Source organism: Dermacentor albipictus, chromosome 4, assembly GCF_038994185.2.
Source record: "Dermacentor albipictus isolate Rhodes 1998 colony chromosome 4, USDA_Dalb.pri_finalv2, whole genome shotgun sequence".
NCBI lineage: Eukaryota > Metazoa > Arthropoda > Arachnida > Ixodida > Ixodidae > Dermacentor > Dermacentor albipictus.
This window is the reverse complement of record NC_091824.1, coordinates 158388031-158406884: the sequence shown is the minus strand read 5'-3', so window position 1 is coordinate 158406884 and position 18854 is coordinate 158388031. Positions and strand designations below refer to the sequence as shown.

General features: G+C 47.4%; 1 protein-coding gene across 5 annotated transcripts in view; it reads right to left on the bottom strand.

The window, feature by feature from the left end:
- The window catches only part of AMPdeam (AMP deaminase), a 132766-nt gene that overhangs the window by 66879 nt on the left and 47033 nt on the right, over positions 1-18854 (bottom strand). For all 5 annotated transcript variants that reach the window (XM_065448916.2, XM_065448920.2, XM_065448921.2 and 2 more), the window contains one exon: positions 3211-3454. In XM_065448916.2, coding sequence (XP_065304988.1) covers positions 3211-3454 — 244 coding nt within the window. The remainder of the gene's footprint in view (positions 1-3210; positions 3455-18854) is intronic.

Below are 18854 nucleotides of genomic sequence, written 5' to 3'. Positions count from 1 at the left end.
GTGCCGAAGTGAAAACACCGCTTGTGCTCCAGATAAATCAAAATTTTGGAACCGTACAGAGAGGGCGCAGTAGCGTATAAATTTCCTATATATTCATATTATTACGGTTTCTTTTTTGTCTATGTTTATACGATGTCCGATAATACTACGCTCGGATATCAACAGGACTTGGGTTTGTGGCAACAAACATCGATCGGCATACTGTCGCGACGTAGTAGGAGCTGAAACCCGGAGTCTTGTAAACATATTAACGTTTCTTTATAACGGAGGAAACGACGTCATCGCCTTCTCGTATATCTCGGAGCTACATCATCGTTGTTTTCGCGGTGGCGCGCAGACGCAGGTATATATGTCGCAGTATTACATATTGGCTAAGCCAGCAGAAGTAAATGTGACTAACGGAATGCTTCACCTCTCATGAGCGTTATTTTCACGTCGCATATAGTAGTCGAGTGGGTACGCACGTCGTCCTGAGTAGCAGCGGAGGACGTTACCTCACGTAAAGGTGAAAGGGTTCCAGAAAGCGATCGATGAAAAACGCCTCTCTCTCTCTCCCCGCCACTTCCGATACACGTTTCTCTCTTCGGCAGCCATTAATTTCTCCTTCGGTGACTTAATTGTTCCGTGCCTTCGGAATCTACGGACCGACACACGGCATTGAAACGCCGGGCTCAGAAGAAAGAGGCTCCTCGGCTTCGTCGTTCCAGCGGCTCGCACAAAGCCTTGACTTTGTTTGCTTCACTTAGTTTTACGAATGAAAAACATTGTTCTTGAAACCCTATCTTTTCCTAAGAGGCACGACCTCACCATCGTCCCCCGGTGATTACCCTTTATCGCGCATGCTGCGTGAGCGTGCGAAACACGACACCAGCCGGCCGTCACTCGACATGCCTATCTTGCCATCGCCCGTATTATCTTGCTCGCTCCTCGAGTAGCTTCCAGATATATATATGTATAGAGGGAGAGGGAGCGCGTCAGAGGTTAGAGTGGAGGGCTCGAATGACATACGATCTGTGAAGCCGCGGACGGACTGTCAAAGAAGCACCGCCGGTATGGAAACGCGGAAACGGGTCAAGGAAATACGTTCTAAACACGATTATCTTATCTTTTGTAGATTTCATTTCTATACCAACGAGAGTCGGCTCTATTACGTCGAGAACACATGGCCTTTTTCCATTTCGTATGTACGCGATGCGCCAATTCGAAAGGGGATATGCGACTCGAGTTCGAAACACGCAATTTTCTAGACTCTCGCGCTATAACATTAGAAGGGCGCCACGAGACAGGTTGCTCCAAAGAACTACGCTAACAGGAAGTGAGATAAGAACCCACGAGTATTGTTATTCGAATACAAATTAGGCGTCCCCTGTCACACTGAGGCATACTGTACAGGCCTCGGAACTCACATGGTCGGCATCAAAGATAAACGTCCAAGGCTCTGGTAGAGTTTCAACGTAGTTTCAATCTACGCATCCCTTCACATGTGGCGAACGCTGGGCTCACCTTTAAGAGAGTGAAACAGATACTCTGGTTTAAGGATCGACATTTGGGCGAGTTGATACTGGTTGAACATCTTGAAGGGGCATGCAGCGCAAGATGACGAAAACAGAAGGCAGGAACACACAGGCCCAGCGCTGAACTCACAACTAACTTTATTCGAAGGCCATACACAAACTTATGTACTACAACTCATAGCCACGTGCTCTTCCATCGATTGCGTCATTATCAGTGCGCAGGCAAACAGGCAAAATCCAGTAATCTAATGCTACACTATGGGGCGGTTTAAATATTCAAATTCACTGTCATATAAATTTAATGCTGGCATCCTTACACAACGCGATCCTTTTTTGCTTATATAGTAGGCCTCAATAGTCTCCCTCGTAGTCTGATTTCTATTCGCGGAAAGTATTGTGGTGCCTTCATAGATTGGAGTGCACCCATGCTCAGAGGAATGCCGCGTGACATGCGAGTTTGGCATTACCCGTTAGCGAGCGCCTATGCAAAGACAATCTAATGTTCAGGCATCGACCTGTTTGGCCGATATAGACGTGACCGCAGGAAAATGGAAGCTCGTAAACAACTCCCATTCTACAGCGCACAGGCGAGGTGCAGCCTTTCCCAGCATGTCTGATTGTCTGAGCATAGGCGCGCGCTAACGGGTAATGCATATTCACATGTCGCGCGGCATTGCTCTGAGCATGGGTGCACTCCAATCTGTGATGACACCACAATACTTTCCGCGAATAGAAATCAGACTACGAGGGAGACTATTGAGGCCTACTATATCAGCAAAAAAGGATCGCGTTGTGTAAGGATGCCAGCGTTAAATTTATATGACAGTGAATTTGAATATTTAAACCGCCCCATAGTGTAGCATTAGATTACAGGGTGTTGCGTGTTTACCTACGCACTGATAATGACGATATCGATGGAAGAGCACGTGGCTATGGGTTGTAGTACATAAGTTTGTGTATGCCTACGAATAAAGTTAGTTGTGAGTTCAGCGCTGCCCTGTGTGTTCCTGCCTTCTGTCTTCATTGCGCTGCCCCTTCAAGATGTTCAACTCTGGTTTAATTTCTTTATTTCTTACTATTCGATCGATCAAAAAGTCCCACTCTGATATCTGCGTTAACACCAGCTGCAACATATTTACGACTTTCACAGATGCTTGGCCTTGTTGCTTGCTAAAATCATTGCTAAAACAAAGAGTGCGAAAACAAAACAAGACAAGTAGTTCAGCTCGGTCAGTCTCTGTTTTTCGAGCTCTTGGTTTTAGTAATGTTTGCGGCCTCCCGATTGACTATAGTCCCGCCTACACTCGTCCAAGTGCTCTCGCGGACCTCCTGCGCATCTCTTGTAGTGTTGCGCGCTCATCAAGATGCACTACACATGCCCGAAGTAGGGTCTGTATCCAAGACACCTCCAGGATATACCGTGGTTCTAACCCCATAGACCACTGAAGTCAGAAGCACGTCCTCTAGGCTGAAAGATCTCTCCACTTTTTCGACATTTAAAAGGCTCTCTCACCACCTTTGAAGAAAACGAGATACAAGATTATATGTCTATATATATTAAGTCGACACGTTTGTTTATGACCTGAACTGTTTGTTAGCGGACGAACTGAGTCGTATCTCTTCCATAAAGGCGGTAGGTGCGACTTTTACATCAAATGATCGCACAGCCGATGGCACTCAATGTATACACACGCACCTGGTGGACAGTTGCTGCTGCATGACCTTTCGCGACTCGTACAGCTCGATGGGGAAGTGTGGCACCTCGTAGGGCGCCGATATCTCGTTGCCCATCACCTTGGCCTTCTCGCGGCAGTGAGAGATGATGGTCTCGGCCGCCGCCTGGTAGCACTCGTCGCCCGCGCCGGAGCCTCCCGGCTCCAGGATCTCGGGAATGTCGAACCGGGGCCCAGGATGACCGCACACCGGCGGCGACTCGCTGCCTGCCCAGCAACACCGGGGGAGAACAGATCGTTAGAGGCTGCTGCGGGGAGGTTTTCTCTCGAAGCACTATAGCGTACGTGCTCCTCAGCTCAAGGACACAATCGCCTCTCTAGTCAGTTGTTATTCATTATCATAACCATCATACTTAAGTCCACTCCAAGACTGAAAGCATCTCCCAACAATCTTCAATTACCCTTTCTTGCGCCAGCTGACTCCACTGTATGCCTACAAATTTCCTCATTTCAACAGACTAAACAGTTTTCTGCCGTCCTCGACTGCGCTTCCCTTCTCTTGGCACCCATTCTGTAGGTCTAAAAAGACCACCGGTTATGTGGCCTATGCATTACATGGCCCACTCAACTACACTTCTTCCTCTTAATGTCAGGGAGATAAACTCGGACGGTCTCATTATTGACTGGTACCAGCGTGAAAAACGCATTGTCTGCATAAATGCCACGGTTAAATGCTAATGCCAGTAGCTCCATATACGTGACTAAAGTCCCCATCTCTTCGTGTCAAAAACCGCTTTTTTATATCTGAACACAGAGGTGGAGTGACATCGTGTGGTAGTTTGGCACATTCATGCTGCATTCCGAATTTTCGTGTCAACAAACGCACTTGGTGCGCTCTATATTCATCTGCGACGGCACAACGGTGTAGATCAATTTGGCGTCAATTTTTCCGAAAGCTAAGTGCGACAATATGATTAAATCGTTTCCCTGCATTTAAGCATAACCGTATGGCTGGAATATTTTACGCGATCGCTTCCGAAGTAACCGTCAAGACGGTTGAAGGCGATGTGCAACAGTGGCACCAATCAAGTACTCAAGGACACAGATGATGCATGGACGAGAAGGAGAAGCGGACAACACGAGCGTTGACATCGGCGCGTTCGCGTTGAAACGAGCTTGGCGATTCCACTTCGCTATCACGCAACAGCTGTATGACCGTGACTAGCTGTGGGTATTCGAGTGTGTACAACTTTCACGGCTTATTGTAGAAACTGCACAAACATTACAATTGATGAGCGCACACATATCTGCGGTATGTAGATTTCTTTTTTGTAGCGAGCTACCCGAGCCTTTAGCAGCGCAAGGGCGAAAATACGTAAGCAAAACAGGTAACGTGAGGCGAAGAATTGACTTATACAGACGATGCAAGAATTCATATTAAAGATCAGATAACTCGCTCAATCATGCATAGTTTAAAATCAAGGACTCGTGCCAGCGAATCAGTAACGAGCGCTGGCTGCATGTGCCAGAGAAGGGACAAAAGCTGTCCGCTGAGTATCCTTAATTCGTGACGCATCTTTTCAGTCGCCCTCGCGCGGAAGGCGATCGGAAGCGGGCAACTGAGGAATCCTTGTTTTGGTTTTCTTCTATGATTGGCTGACACGACCTATAGCTTTCGCTGCATTTAACGGATTTCGTAGGTTGGAGTATAAATACGAGAACAAGGGAGTCTGTGGATTATTTTTTTTTTCTCCCAAAAGTTTAAACGCGCGGCGACATCGTTCTTGCTTCTTCAGTTTTGCCGTAACGTTATCACTATAGCCGTCATACAATAACCCTTCACAGACGCCATCAGGTGTATGGACGGTGCAAACTGAGTATTACGCTACTACGCACCAGGAAAGAGAAGCAAACGACAATGAATGGCACGTAATAAATTTGCGCAAATCCAAAAAATTAAAATAAAGAATGGACCGAACGACGTGGCGTTTCACTTCGATCGCGTGCCTGGCCTTCGCTAGGCCGTTCCTTACATAACACCCGATGCCGGGTCGGGAGTCGCTCAACGACCTCGTGCGACTCACACGGTGCAGGGGGCCGCAGGTTGGCGTGCCGCGGACAATTCCTCGCCCGCCCCCTTCGTACGGACCGCGGGAGACTGGCGCCGCTTTTGTGCGCTGCACGTATAGGCACACTGGCGAGAAGAACTCGTTCGCATCCCCGCAGAGTGCGACTAGATTCCGGCGCCTCGCCGCCCGCCCCTCGACTTCTCGGGAATGCGCCCACCGCGAAGAAAGCGGGACTGGAGGCTGCGGCGGCCGGACTTGTTGACCCAATTGCGCGCAGCCCGCCACGCTGGACACGCGCGCTACCGATCGTGGCAGACTGCGTGTCTGCACGACACCTCCGATCGCGGTCGCCGTCGCACGCCACAAGCGCGATTCACGGTGCCGAAAGTTGTCGAGGGCGCCAATGACGGCCGTCCATTTTGGGACCAACAGTGCTGACACACCGCGAAACATAACGGCCCATTGAGCGCAGCGCTCCCCGTTGAACTGACCAGGGGCAGTATTCTCGGTCGATTATTTTCAAGGATACTCTGGCGCCACGCAGTGCCCAGCCCGGCGTCTCACTGCCTCAACAGCCTGCTGCTCATTAGCTTATCCATCGCATGCGCACGGTAGGTGATATCAACCTAAATATTATCGACCGAGAATACAGCCACACGAGCGCGGCAAGCACTAAGTGCGTCCACGGTACCTCTTTGTTACTTTTTTTTCTGACCGCTCTACCTACACCGAATCCCGAGTTAAGACTCTACGCGGTCAAAATCAACACTACAACATCCCCCCTCCCGCCACACCCCTCGCCCACGGACGCAGCTGCGGTTTGCAAGTAAAGAAAGGAGGACAGGAATTATTGTATTTTTAGACGTTTCTTATAACTGCACGAAAAAACGAAGACACAAGAAAGAAACACACACCACACCACGAGCGCAGTTTTGAAAAGCAAGCAAGATACATATATTTCATTCGGGAACCTGTGCACGTGGCCCCATTGTCACTCTCACATGTGCCGATAAACATAAAAACACAAAAGATTATCTGCTGGCTAACAATGTATCCAAGATTGCGACGAGCTCTTAGCAAAATAACCATGAGCCATTCTTACAGCATCATAAAAGAGGGAAAGATAAACTAAAAACAAAGAAAAACAGGAAGAGACCACGAGTATGTGAACGACACGGATATGGCACTTACCAAATAACCAGTGTAAAGGAGAAGGACGAGGGCATAAAATCGTTTGAAGAAAGCAAAAAGGGCAAAAACACAACATAACAACAAACGGGGTATATGACACCGATCAACAAATGTGGAAATGACGTTATGAAGGGATGAAAGATCGAAATATGGCTTAATGAAAACGACCATGGAAAGTGGGGAGTGATTGACGGCGACTATTGAATTTACAAACGGGACTGTGGAAAGAGTGAGACGTGGTGAAAAAACTAATGCTCAACGGCACTCACAGCCCAACACACCTACAACAAACAAACAAACAAACAAACAAACAAACAAACAAATAGAAAAAGAACCTTGGACCTCCAAAAGGAATATTTTAAAAGGCATATTCCAGAAAATTGACTTCTTGAAGCAATGAGACAGATGGCGTAGTGATACATTTTTCATCATTTTGTTTGTTTGTGGAACGTTTCGACAATCTCCCTTTGCGCTCGTGGTGTGTTTCTTTTTTGTGCCCTCGTTTTCTCGAGCAGTTATAAGAAACTAGTAAAGCTATGAACCAACCAGCCCACCAGAACGTCCTACTAAAGACAGGAATGAAGAAGGCATCTGCTGATGTCTACTGCAACAAAATAAATGGGAGGACGACTTAAACCGGTTGTTTATAGCAACTGTCATTCGCGAAAACCGCGGACAAATGCCACTCGAACTTCCAGGCCAACAACAACGTTGAAAATTTTTTTTTTCGTCGCAAATAGACTGAGCTGTAATCAGCTCGCACATAAACCTTTCAGCATACCACGCCACATCGTACCAAAGAGATAGATAATCTCCAAGTAGAAACGTACAGTCAACATCACCTTAATAATAGCCACTTCGTCTGGATTTATTTGTCGTTTTTTTTCCCTTTTATTGATTGACGTCCACCCTGCTGAATTGTTCGAGAGCACCACGTCGAGCAGATAGTCTTCTGGAGATAACTCAGGCGAATTTACATCTGCTGCTTCCACGAGACTGCGAATGCGCGGGTATTTTTAATACTATATTTAGAACAACAGTTCGGCTTGGCAGTGTCGTCGTCATTTTTATACTGTATGGCCATACGCATGTATTTCTTTTGACGCACGCCGGAATCGGAATTAATAAACGCGAACAAAATTCTTACATACTCCGTTCTGCACACGCACCGCTCGCGTGATGCCTCCTGTAGTGTTAACGTAAACCACGGCCTGCAAGACTAAATGAAAGAAGTCAAGCTTATATGACAATTCCGTAGACGAGAGCCTCCATAACAAACCTAAAAAAAACGGAAGGAAAGAAAAGAAAAGATCAGACAGACAGACAGACGTCAGAAACATGTCATAAAGCAAGCACAACAGGAAAAAACAAAGTAGTACGAAACAAAAAAGACCAAAAGCAGAATTGAAGAAAGCAGGAAAGGAGAACCGACGCACAGGAAGAAAATAAAAGGCAGCTTGAACCGGGGTCTAGTAAAACGTCATGAAAATAAAGAACACAAATAAAGAAAGCGCGCGGAGGACTTCATTTGCATCCCACAACTGCTCTTTGCGCAAGTACATTCACCCGCAAATTTGAGCAAGAGTGCAGAGATTCTACGAAGTCGTTAGCTTGTCGAGAAACGCGAGCCAGACTGTTGAGGGCATCCCATTACACAGATGCCTGCGAAGAAGCGTAGGTAAGACATCACTCGGCGCACGCCTGCATTTTTCAGTGCCCATTGTTAGGCAGCCCCCGAGGACGAGTCCGCAATGGCGTTGTTAGACGCCGTCTGTGCAGCTTGGCTGCGAAAACTAAGCAAACGAAAGTAATAAGCGGGGGGGGGGGGGGTGTAAGCGGCACAACGGTCGAGAGAAAATGCGGGCGTTTTTGAATCCGCATTAAATGAGAGGAAAACAGACCAGCGGGAAACAGCATGCTGACATTACAGAAAACAAACGATGGGATCAAATCCCCCGCCAAATAAAGCGAAAGGGCGCGCGCCGACTGAAAGCCTCGCGAACACAGGCGCGCCGCCGGGCGTTGGCGCTGCGGTCATTGATGCGTGGTTCGTAGAATCCTTAAACTTTGGCGGAGCCTTCCAAGAAATTGAGAGAGAGAGAGAGAAAGAGAGAGCATTCTAGACACTGAAATATCACGAATACCTGCAGTCGTTTTTGAGAACGCCGCCGAAGTTTCTGGGAAACAGGCGGCAGAAGAGAATCGGCTCCTGCGAATCTTCTAAATTAAGCTTTATTTCTTCCGTGCTTCGTTGCTGGGAGACGAAATTGATTATTGCACATATACTTATTTGGGCAAATGTTGTTTCTTCTATATTTAGTTCATGTTCATCGCGTTCTTGCACTGTCATGATTCACATTTGTACTTCAATTGCCCGCAGTTTAACTATATTCGGGTACAACTTTAGAAAAAAAAGGGCCGTTTACTCCTCCGAGGCGGATGCACACGAGCCTCCACCAATGGGCACGCACTCTAGACTGACGTCACGAGCCAGACGACCGCTGACCCCGCCGATGGAGAAGATGGCCGCCCGCGCTTCCAACTGGGCCGAGCCGCGTCAGTCGTGTGCGTCTACCCCTCGTGAGAATGGATTCCCAAACTATTTGCGGTGGACATGCCGGAAATATCATTGCGACCTATTTGTGCCACGTGCGTTTAGCCTGAGCCGTGATCGGCGACAAAAGATTGCAGCGAGCATCGCTGACGCTACGCTACGCGAACTAGCGACACTGCAGGCTTGCAAAAAAGATAGATAGAGACAGAGAGAGAGAGAGAGAGAGAGAGAGAAACGTGAAAAGGAGCGAAAAGAAAAACTATTACATTCTTGAAAATAGGATTGTGAAAACACACAACAAAAGATCATATGCTATTTGAAACCAAGAGTACTTACTTAAAAGGATGAATGAATCATTTTTGTATCTTTCCTCCCTCAATCGTATTCTCGCCCCAGGTTTGTAATGGTTTCGATGGTTTCGAATGGTTTCGATTTGAGTATTTGTTAAATAGCAATTGATTCATTTTAAGCTCGGAGAACGAGCAGTAAATGTGCCGTGTGCATGTAAACCAGGGCTAAAGCCATGCACAGCTGCTCTTTCTACTCACGTCCCTTACAACCAAGCTAAAAAGCAGATGACGCGCAGCGTTATAGAACCCACGGGGTTATTTTTCTCTTGCGATCCGGCATGTGCAGTAGCATTCCAATCACGAAACCTCTGCCAAACAAGTAATAAAAACACAAAAAGTCTTTATTTATACAGATAATTACGCGTTTTAGAAGCACGGTTTTTTGAGCGGGAGGAGGAGGAGGAAGTAAACTTTATTACTCTAGAAAGAGTAATTCAGCGGGACTATTTTAGTCGCGGAGGCAATCGGCTGTCGCGCTTCGGTCATCTGGGCGGGGCCTCCTTTGTTTCTAAAGTTGTACCCGACTATACATTAACCTCATCGAAACATTACTTTCGCAGCAGAAAGTGTATAATTGCTTTTCTGTGAACTTTGCGCGAAAGCTTACCAGCCTACGCACTTATGACCGCCTACTTGTCCTTTCTGCAAACAACCCAACCCATTCAATAGTCTAAGTAATATATCTTAACATGGAACTGATATCGGTGAGCTCGAATATCGACTCAATGGGAGAAAATCGGTGCGGAAAATTAAAAAACGGCACTAACCATGAAATAAGCACAAACACAGACACGGTACAGCCTTCTAAATCCCCTTTCAGGCATGCGCACCTATGCAAACGTTGATGGCACGTAAAGTTGAAACCTGCCAGTATTCATTCAATACTATGAGGAGACGGTCGGTGACTTTGTTTCGTTCTTGGTCGCTTTTATGTGCACATCCCCTCTACATGCACACGTATGCATGTTTCAAGTAAAGGTCATTTGGACGACAACGCTGTCTGTTTATTTCATCGGCCTAACGTTTACGCGGTTTGTATTTTCCTGCGCTGCTGGCCTTCAATGGACAGCAAATAGACGGTAGACAAGCTTGCTATGAGTTTTGTTAATTAATAATCTACAGACTATAACCTATGACAAAAAACGGCAGTCTACTAGATGTCTGTAAACAAACGATAACTGGTCAAAATTAATTTTTGCAAGACTAACTAACTGACGAAAGAGCAGGGGATGACAGAACACCAAGCAGCATGCTCGCGCAGATAAGCACGGTCAGAAATGGCCTGCTTATGCATCGTGCCCAACGTGTAAGCAAATACATAGCAACAGAGCGGCGAGCTGTGTTGCAGTACATTGTGGCACACAATCCTCATCCCCAGCAAGATGGAGAACCACGCTTCGCCGTCCCCAGCAGCCTAAAAAGATTCCTCGGAACGTTTTCTACGCAGAGGCTGTGTCTTTCTCAATTACTTTTGATTACCTTCCCCTGGAACCGCTAATAACTCGCGCACACCTTTCACTGCACAGGCATGACCTTTACCGTAGGCATGACCTTTAACCTTTAACGTTTCAGCACAGTATATCACCTCTCGATGTGCAAGGAAACTGAATATTAAGAGAAACAGACAGAGAAAAAAGCAGGTGGGCGGAGGGGGGGGAGGGGGGGCAGCAGTATACGGCGCGTGAAAACATTTCAAAGAGCGCGCTATCGCCGTCGGAACGGAAAACGAAATTTCATTACGTACAAGCTGCCTACAGCGTTTCCGGGAAAATGTCGATCGACACGGAAGACGTCGTGCCACTTTCCCCGCCCGGTGGCCCGAACAAGGTTCGGCGTAAAATTGGTAGGAACGGATGGCTTTTCAGACGCTCACGCGTATCGACGTTTCACGAGTTTTCCTTTTCCTTTTCTCCCTTCTACTTTCCTCTTCCGCTTTCTTTTTATCAGGACCTGTCTCGGAACAGTGTTCCCGGCAACGCGCACCATGCTCGCGGCATTTGCTGTCACACGTAGTGATGCATCCATGAATTTACGTTTACGGCCACAGCATGCACCTCGCGACCTTCTTGTGGATATTGAACTCGGGCGTTTCTCTGAACACTGTTCGCGTATTACATCTATCTGTCCGGTGCCTGACTCTGCAGGTGCTGTGAATGTTCACCTTTAAACTTGCACCAGCCTCCGCTCCTCTTTGAGCGTCCTGTCCAACTGACTCGTATGTATACCAACTGCCCGGTAGAAAGTCGTTTTCGCATGACGACAAGTCGTTCACGCAAATGGTTCGCCGAGTGTGTGCGCAACCGGCCGGAAACTTCAGCGTGGCGGCATGCCAAGGTCACTAAAAGACAACTACCATACATTTTACTTCCGACTTTACCTTCAGGCAAAGAATTGAAGGAAAGAAAGACGGACGAGCAACTAGCAGCTGCGCGGCGAGCGCGTGACAACGGCTCTGCACAAAGCAGAACAATGCGCCCTCTGCACCGACACGCGTTCCGTCGCAGGGCGCCCGTAGAATGCGCCTGCTCGTTCTATATATATACCCTCGCAGCCACACGTATGCGCGGACGACGCAGTGCGCACCCGACTGTGCCTATAGTGCTTCTCAAGAGGCTATTCTTCTCGCTTCTTAGAACGCACTGTTAGAATTTCGGGGCTCGTAAGGAGACAACAGAGAATGTATCACTAACGTTCATCCAGTCATTAGCTAATTAAATTAAAATATGGTATCTTACGCGCCAGAACCACGATCTGATTTCGAGGCACGTCGTAGTGGGGGGCTCCGAATTAATTACAATACACGGTACACGAGCGTATTCGGATTACGTGCTAGCCTGAATGAGGACGCCGTGGGCGGGATCGAAACCGCGAGTTCGGCAGCGCGACGCAGTATATTATAGCCACGGGGCCACCATGGCGGGTCATTTTTTGAACAGTATGGACGATAATTCGGAAAAGGGGCGCACCACTTTCCAAATGTTGAGGCCGGCAATGCCACAAACATAATACCCCACGCAGGTTGAGCGATGTACAGAGACTAATTTCCCAATGAAGAAATGAAAAGATTGAGGGGAACCCACACACGGCTTTCGTGCGCGATCTGTTTTCACGCATCAATTGTGGTTAATAACTTCGACAGAGAGTTCTAGCTAAGCATAAATTCGTAAGTGGCGGTGATATTAAATAAATAAATAAATAAATAAATAAATAAATAAATAAATAAATAAATAAATAAATAAATAAATAAATAAATTCATTTGACCTTAGCGTCCACCCTTCTTCGATATACAGTATAGTCAACGGCCACTTCATTTTTAGTGTCGCACACACACATGCAACTCAGAGTTCGAGGCACATATACGTACACCCGTGAGCAAAAGTATACGGACCAGGAATTGCACGATAAAACTAATTTTCTCTTCTGTCTGTGAACGCAACTAGAAACCAAAGACTGCAGTCCAAACTTGGCATTACAAATTTTCTAGTGCACTCGTCAGTTTACGCTTATGCGTGTTAATTACGAAGAAGTGAGTGAGTAAAGACTTTATTTAAAAACAAGGTATTGACGGATGACCTTGTTGTTAGGCAGCCACGAGCCCCTGGGCCCGGGCGGCTTCTTCAGCTCTCTCGAAGACCTTGGCCTGCAGGTCAGGGTCAGAGCTGAGCAACACGGCCTCCCACTGCTCAGTATTACCTTTTTCGTGATTTGTGTGATTTTCGGCTGGGCACGACCACATAATATGAAATAGATCCGCTTTTTGCTTACGATGCTTACATGTATTAGGGTATTGGTCCGGGTAGTAGTAGTGATAGGCTACGGGGTTGGGGTAGGTGTTCGTCTGAAGTCGTCTCCAAGCTACTTCTTGTCGCTTGTTAAGCGATTTGTGTGCTGGCGGGTACACTGCCCTGGCTAAACTGTAGTGCTGGGTTATTTCCTGGTAACTGACCATGCGATCCCTCTCTGATCCTAGCGTGAGCCGTCCAGGTGCTCGGTTTTTTTTTTGGCGACCCTGTGGTCCGTATACTTTTGCTCACGGGAGTACAACTCGCGCCAAGGAACGCCTAGTGTTCAGACGCAATCCAGCAAAATTTCTTTTCAAAGCCACCAATTTACTTTTTTTTTTAAAGGGACTCCCCTTAGAAATTTAGCGTCAATCCGAACATTATTTTACGCGTTTTTACTGTTTACCCCGTCGGCCATTTTTGGTACCATCAGTCGGTCACGCCGCCAACTACAACGTATTTTCGCGTAACGGGACATATAATGTTTTCGAATTAAAAAGTAAGCAGGAGAATATTGCATTTCTACCGCAGGTATCACGGCGCATATCTCGAAGCCCGTGCGATCCTTAGAATGTCTTCTAACTGGTTATGCCATGGGAGCTCACCGGCTACAACTCGTAAATTGCTATACGTGCCGTAATTATTTAAAAGTTAGGTATTGATTTTTTTGTTTATTATGAGATCACGCATTTCGATTGCTCGTGCAAGTAACGTCCGGCGCTTCGTATAATTCAGCTCAAAAGCGGCAATTACGCTATTTGCCACCGGTGATATTTAAAAAGAATAACTGTGTGCGGCTTACGCTCTCAAAAAAAAAAAGAAAAGAAAAAGAAAGCCGTATAGTGCAAAGCAGTGCCACGCTTCGAGTTCCCAATAGGAGATCAATGCTCCCAATAGGAGGTCACCAATCTACAAACTTTGTATATAAAAGATTTTGATCGTATAATAGACGAAACTGAAGTGAAGGGCCTTTCTCAAGCGGGAACCTCGTAGCAGGAACGGACGAGGAGCGTTATTGCAGCGCAGCGACTACTGCGACCGAGGCGCGGCGCTGCGCTCGAATTAGCGGATCGTCTAGTTAGGAGCAGCGTCGCATGAAGCGTCTTATCAACGCTACTAGAACCAACTACAGTAACGTTAGAGGCTAATCTAGAGGCGCACAATGTATTAAAAGCGCACTCGCTAGACAGGCGGCGTCCTTCGCAGAGTGAGCAATGCAGGGGAGCCAAGCAATCAAGGGAAATCAGACGCGAGTGCAATGCTGCAGCACGCGTGGCAGCAGCCAAGTTCTGGGGAGTGGAGCCGGAAGACGCTCTTGCTATACCGAACAACCGCTCGTTTGGGAAGGATCCAAGGAAGCACTCGTCTTAACGACGCGAAGTTGATTACATCCCCGAGACAGCAACCTTCGCCTTGGGGCGCAAAGCGCTTCCCAAGCACCTTTGCGTCTTCGAATACCTTCCAGCCCTCGAAAGACGCAGGTTTACCTGGAATCCCGACGCTGGAGCGTGCCCAGTTTGTACGACAAGGCGTCGCGTCCTCCAGAAGTCACGGCCACAACGCCAGTCGCCATAGTGACGACACGGCGTTGACTTGGCAGGAATAGAAACAGTGCGTGAAGTTCGTACTGAGGAGGATGGGACAAGGCGCGTTGGCGCGGCTAGTGTGCAACGTCGGTCGGGTCGTTTTCATCACTGTGGAGAGAAACTTCGTGGCAGAGACAAATCACCGCACAAGAGGGAAGCGGGGCGTAAAAGAACAGCGTGCAGGTAGCGAGTGCCTGCGATTGTTCTTCCTTTATGTCATGTTTAAAAAAAAAATATAACACACTCAAAGGAATGCCGGAATACCCGTCGAGAAACGACGGTCTATATAACTGGCAATTTTGTGGTGAAATCAAAAATAATGTACTACCTCCCTAATTCAAGTCAACACGGCGGGCCAAATCACCTAATCAGACACGCAATATAAAGAGCATGGCGCAGCTCAACGTTTTGAATCGCTACGCGCAAAAGGCCGCCGCCGATAAGAGATCGCATCGAGTTTCGGTACACAGCTGAGTCGCGTCACTCTGAATCCACAAAATAAGTAAGCTATTCGGGCCGTCTACCTTCTCAGACAAGGTTCTCTCGGTCTACCGTCTACCTTCACAGACAAGGTTCAAACCGTATAACGGCGTGTCTTTTTGCGCACGAGCTGTATACGCCTCCTAAAGGAAAATAACTGGCTTCAAACGGGACCCAGAACCGAGAGGCCTTATAAGCGTCAAAGTCGCGACTCCATCGATTGCCTAAGCTGGAGTTCTGCGAGAAGAGCGACCTTCGTAATTGCAAAAGTGTAGCTTATAACGGCGATGCCGGGAACAGTGAACCAACCAAAAGCTTTTAACTACGACGCACGAGGCCTAATCAGCAGCTTTAACTGTTTGTATCCAAGAGACCGACGGAGTTCAGCAACTGATGTCTGTCCCATGAAACAACACTTTCACAAAGCGTTGAAACACTCGACGGTCTTTCGACAGACGTTCAACTGGTGCCACAGCTAAGTATTTGTTGGTGGAGGGCAACGCACATCTGCTGCAGATAGTGAAACTGAAACCATGCCTGCCAGGCCGCAGAACCCATTCCCATGCAGTTACGAATATTAATAACATAATACAAGTATATATATATATATATATATATATATATATATATATATATATATATATATATATATATATATATATATATATATATATATATATACAACGAAGGCAGCTGCGCACACAATGCACGAGTACGTCTCTTCGTAAAACGGCGCAAACAAGCTAGTCGAGCTGCATGTAACCCATGGTAACGGTGACGAGAAAGCACCGGCTCAGGCATGAAATCAGGAAAGGAGAGAACGGGTAGAATGAGGGAAAGATAACTTCCAAGAGAGAAAACAGGAACTACTGCCTAAGCGTCGTGCTCCGCGCCCTTACGAGTGTATAGGTGCGCCCCCGGTATAGCTTTCTTGGCACTATGCTTCGGTATTTATACAGAAGCGTGTTCCCTTTATAGAGGAGCGAGAGGAAGCGGAAGAGGGGGAGAGAGAATGGGAAACATTAGGGACACCGTAAGGTCGGCGCTGGTACGGCGCGCAGACGACCAAGGACGCGCACAAAAATACGCAGCTCTCTTCGGCCCATTACACTATCGACGTGCCGCCTACGAACGGGAAGTTTATAGCTGTAGCGTACGTGAAGCGTGCGATACTAACAAATGCAGCATGGTTGCGCTGCTCATCCTAAATACAGGGCCGCCTTTTCACAGCAGGAAACACTGAGTACTCGCGGTCGCCAGGAATACTGCGGTCGAAAATACCTTCGGAAGCGGCTATTCATAGCTTTACATGAAAATGTTGTCAGCGTGTCGCCGAACCCGCAGGCGTTTCTTGCAAGCAACGCTTCGTCTTCGGCACTCTTGGCACATCACGAGCGCAAAGCAAAGCCCCGGCGCACTGCCACACTTTGAACTCCCGCGCTCCGAGGCGTCGTTGTGAATTTTACGTCACTGCATGAAAAGATGCGGGCACAATATATATATATATATATATATATATATATATATATATATATATATATATAGAGAGAGAGAGAGAGAGAGAGAGAGCGTTATGTAACGCGCCACATAGAGCACCTTTTTCACCATAGTTATGTTGCTTTGGATGCTAATTAGGAGATAACCTTAAGAGATAGAGAGAGAAACGAAGAGGGAAAGGTTGAGAGGTTAACCAAGGTCGTGCCCGGTTGGCTACCCTACACTTGGGGAGGGAAAAAGGAAAGAACAGATAGTGTGCCGTATGGAACACTTGGAAAATGGGCAAGGCGCGGGACAGAAATACAAGTGCAAAAAAGACCTGATGCACGCGAATATTCAACCTGGTGCCATTTAGTGAAAACTCGTACAACTCCATTGCTACCACGTTGAAAAAAGGGAGCTTTTCAGTTGTGATTAAGAAATTCGCGGATATATTGTCACGAAGGTAATAAGCGAGAGCCTGACGAACGTTCGTCCTTTTAATGATGGCCGACACTCACAGGGGACGCGGACTATACTGCACACTTTGTCGTTCTCGCGCAGACGGCCGGCGACTGCATATATAGTGGGCTGCGTATACTTCGCGTCAATATGACTTATAGCGTAAAGAAGAGCCTCTTCGAAGCGGAAGCCACCCACAGTTTATTTCCACGCTACGCGTTGTTTTGATAGTATATAGTTAATAAAAAATTTCGTGATCGTGGTACACGCGCGACCCTCAAATGCACGAAACCGTTCCTGCGGTCTGCGCACATAGCGCCCGAAAAAGTTCAGAGCCAACTGCTCTGAGCAGAGCACGTCAGAACTGTCCCGGAACTGAAGAGCGGCAGTTGTTAAAAGCAAGTAAAGCTTAACAGGTACTTGACACTTTCTTTTTCTCTTCTTTTTACGTATCACTCGTAGTAATCACTGCCATCTTTAGGTTTTAAAAAATTAATGGAGTTTTATGTGCCATATAACGACGATGTGATTACGAGGTACGCCGTATAGTGCGGGACTCCGGATTAATTTTGACGACCTTGAGTTCTTTAACGTGTACGAAATGCACGGATGTTTTTGCATTTTGCCCCCATCGAAATGAATAAGCCTGGGCATGCAAAGCGTGGGGGCTGTCGTTTTAGCTGCATCATTGGTGGCGACGTTCTCGCACTGAATTCACAAGCAGCGGAGGTTTCCCAAGTCGCGCAGAGATAGAAACATCAGTTTCTCATCAGGAAAAAAAGGACGGAAAATCGGTACAGTTCACAAAGTATATAGAAAGCTACAATTTCGTTGCTTGCAGGCAGTTTATGGCTCATTCCGTTATACTTGTCATCAACTGTCGTCTGCATCGACTTTTAATGGGTTTTGTAGAGGCAAGACTGACGCAGTCAAATCGGTAAGATATGGATTGCGTCAATCTATTTTTTTGAAGGCGCACTGCATGCAGGCTGTAGTCACAGTCGTCTTTACCCCATGGGTGAAATTGCGGTCGGTGTATCCGGCTCCCACTAACGCTGGCGCCTACGGCACGGACAATACTACCGCCGAACGCCGTAAAACACGTTCCTGCATGCACTGCGACTTCGGACGCACTTTATGTAGGACACCTCGGGTGCCAAAATAAAATCAGGGGCGCCCCATTACGGTGTTTCTTATTGCCCAGTTGCACCTCTAGTACGGCCAGAACCAATAAGTGATATTGCTTGCGAGCGAGGCTGTATGCAGACGCATCCAGTCGAGACAACTACGGCCGCCAGCCTTCGGTTCCCGTCGGGAGCCGCGTTTTTTTCCATTCCGCGTCGTCCTCCGAAGCCGTCCAGCGGATGCAGTAAACACCGCGGAAGGATCGCGGTGATAACGATCACTGCGCGCACAAGTGAGCAGCCCACCCACGCAGCCGAGGGCGTAATTCTTCGCAGCCACATCACGACCGAATGGCGCAACCACTACGTGATTCCCTCGGACATAAACGTTTATCAAGCAGTGTACGAAGAAAAAGCGAGAGAGCGCTGCCTGTCTGGCCACGTTCTCCCTTATCTTTCTCCCTCGATTGTACTCTTTTTCGCTTTTCGTGGGTTGGTCTCGGCGGTTGTTAGCACTTGTCATACAGTAGTCCTGAATGACTTCGAAAATTTATCTCCGCATGGACAAACACCGTCCAGACAACGCGTTCTT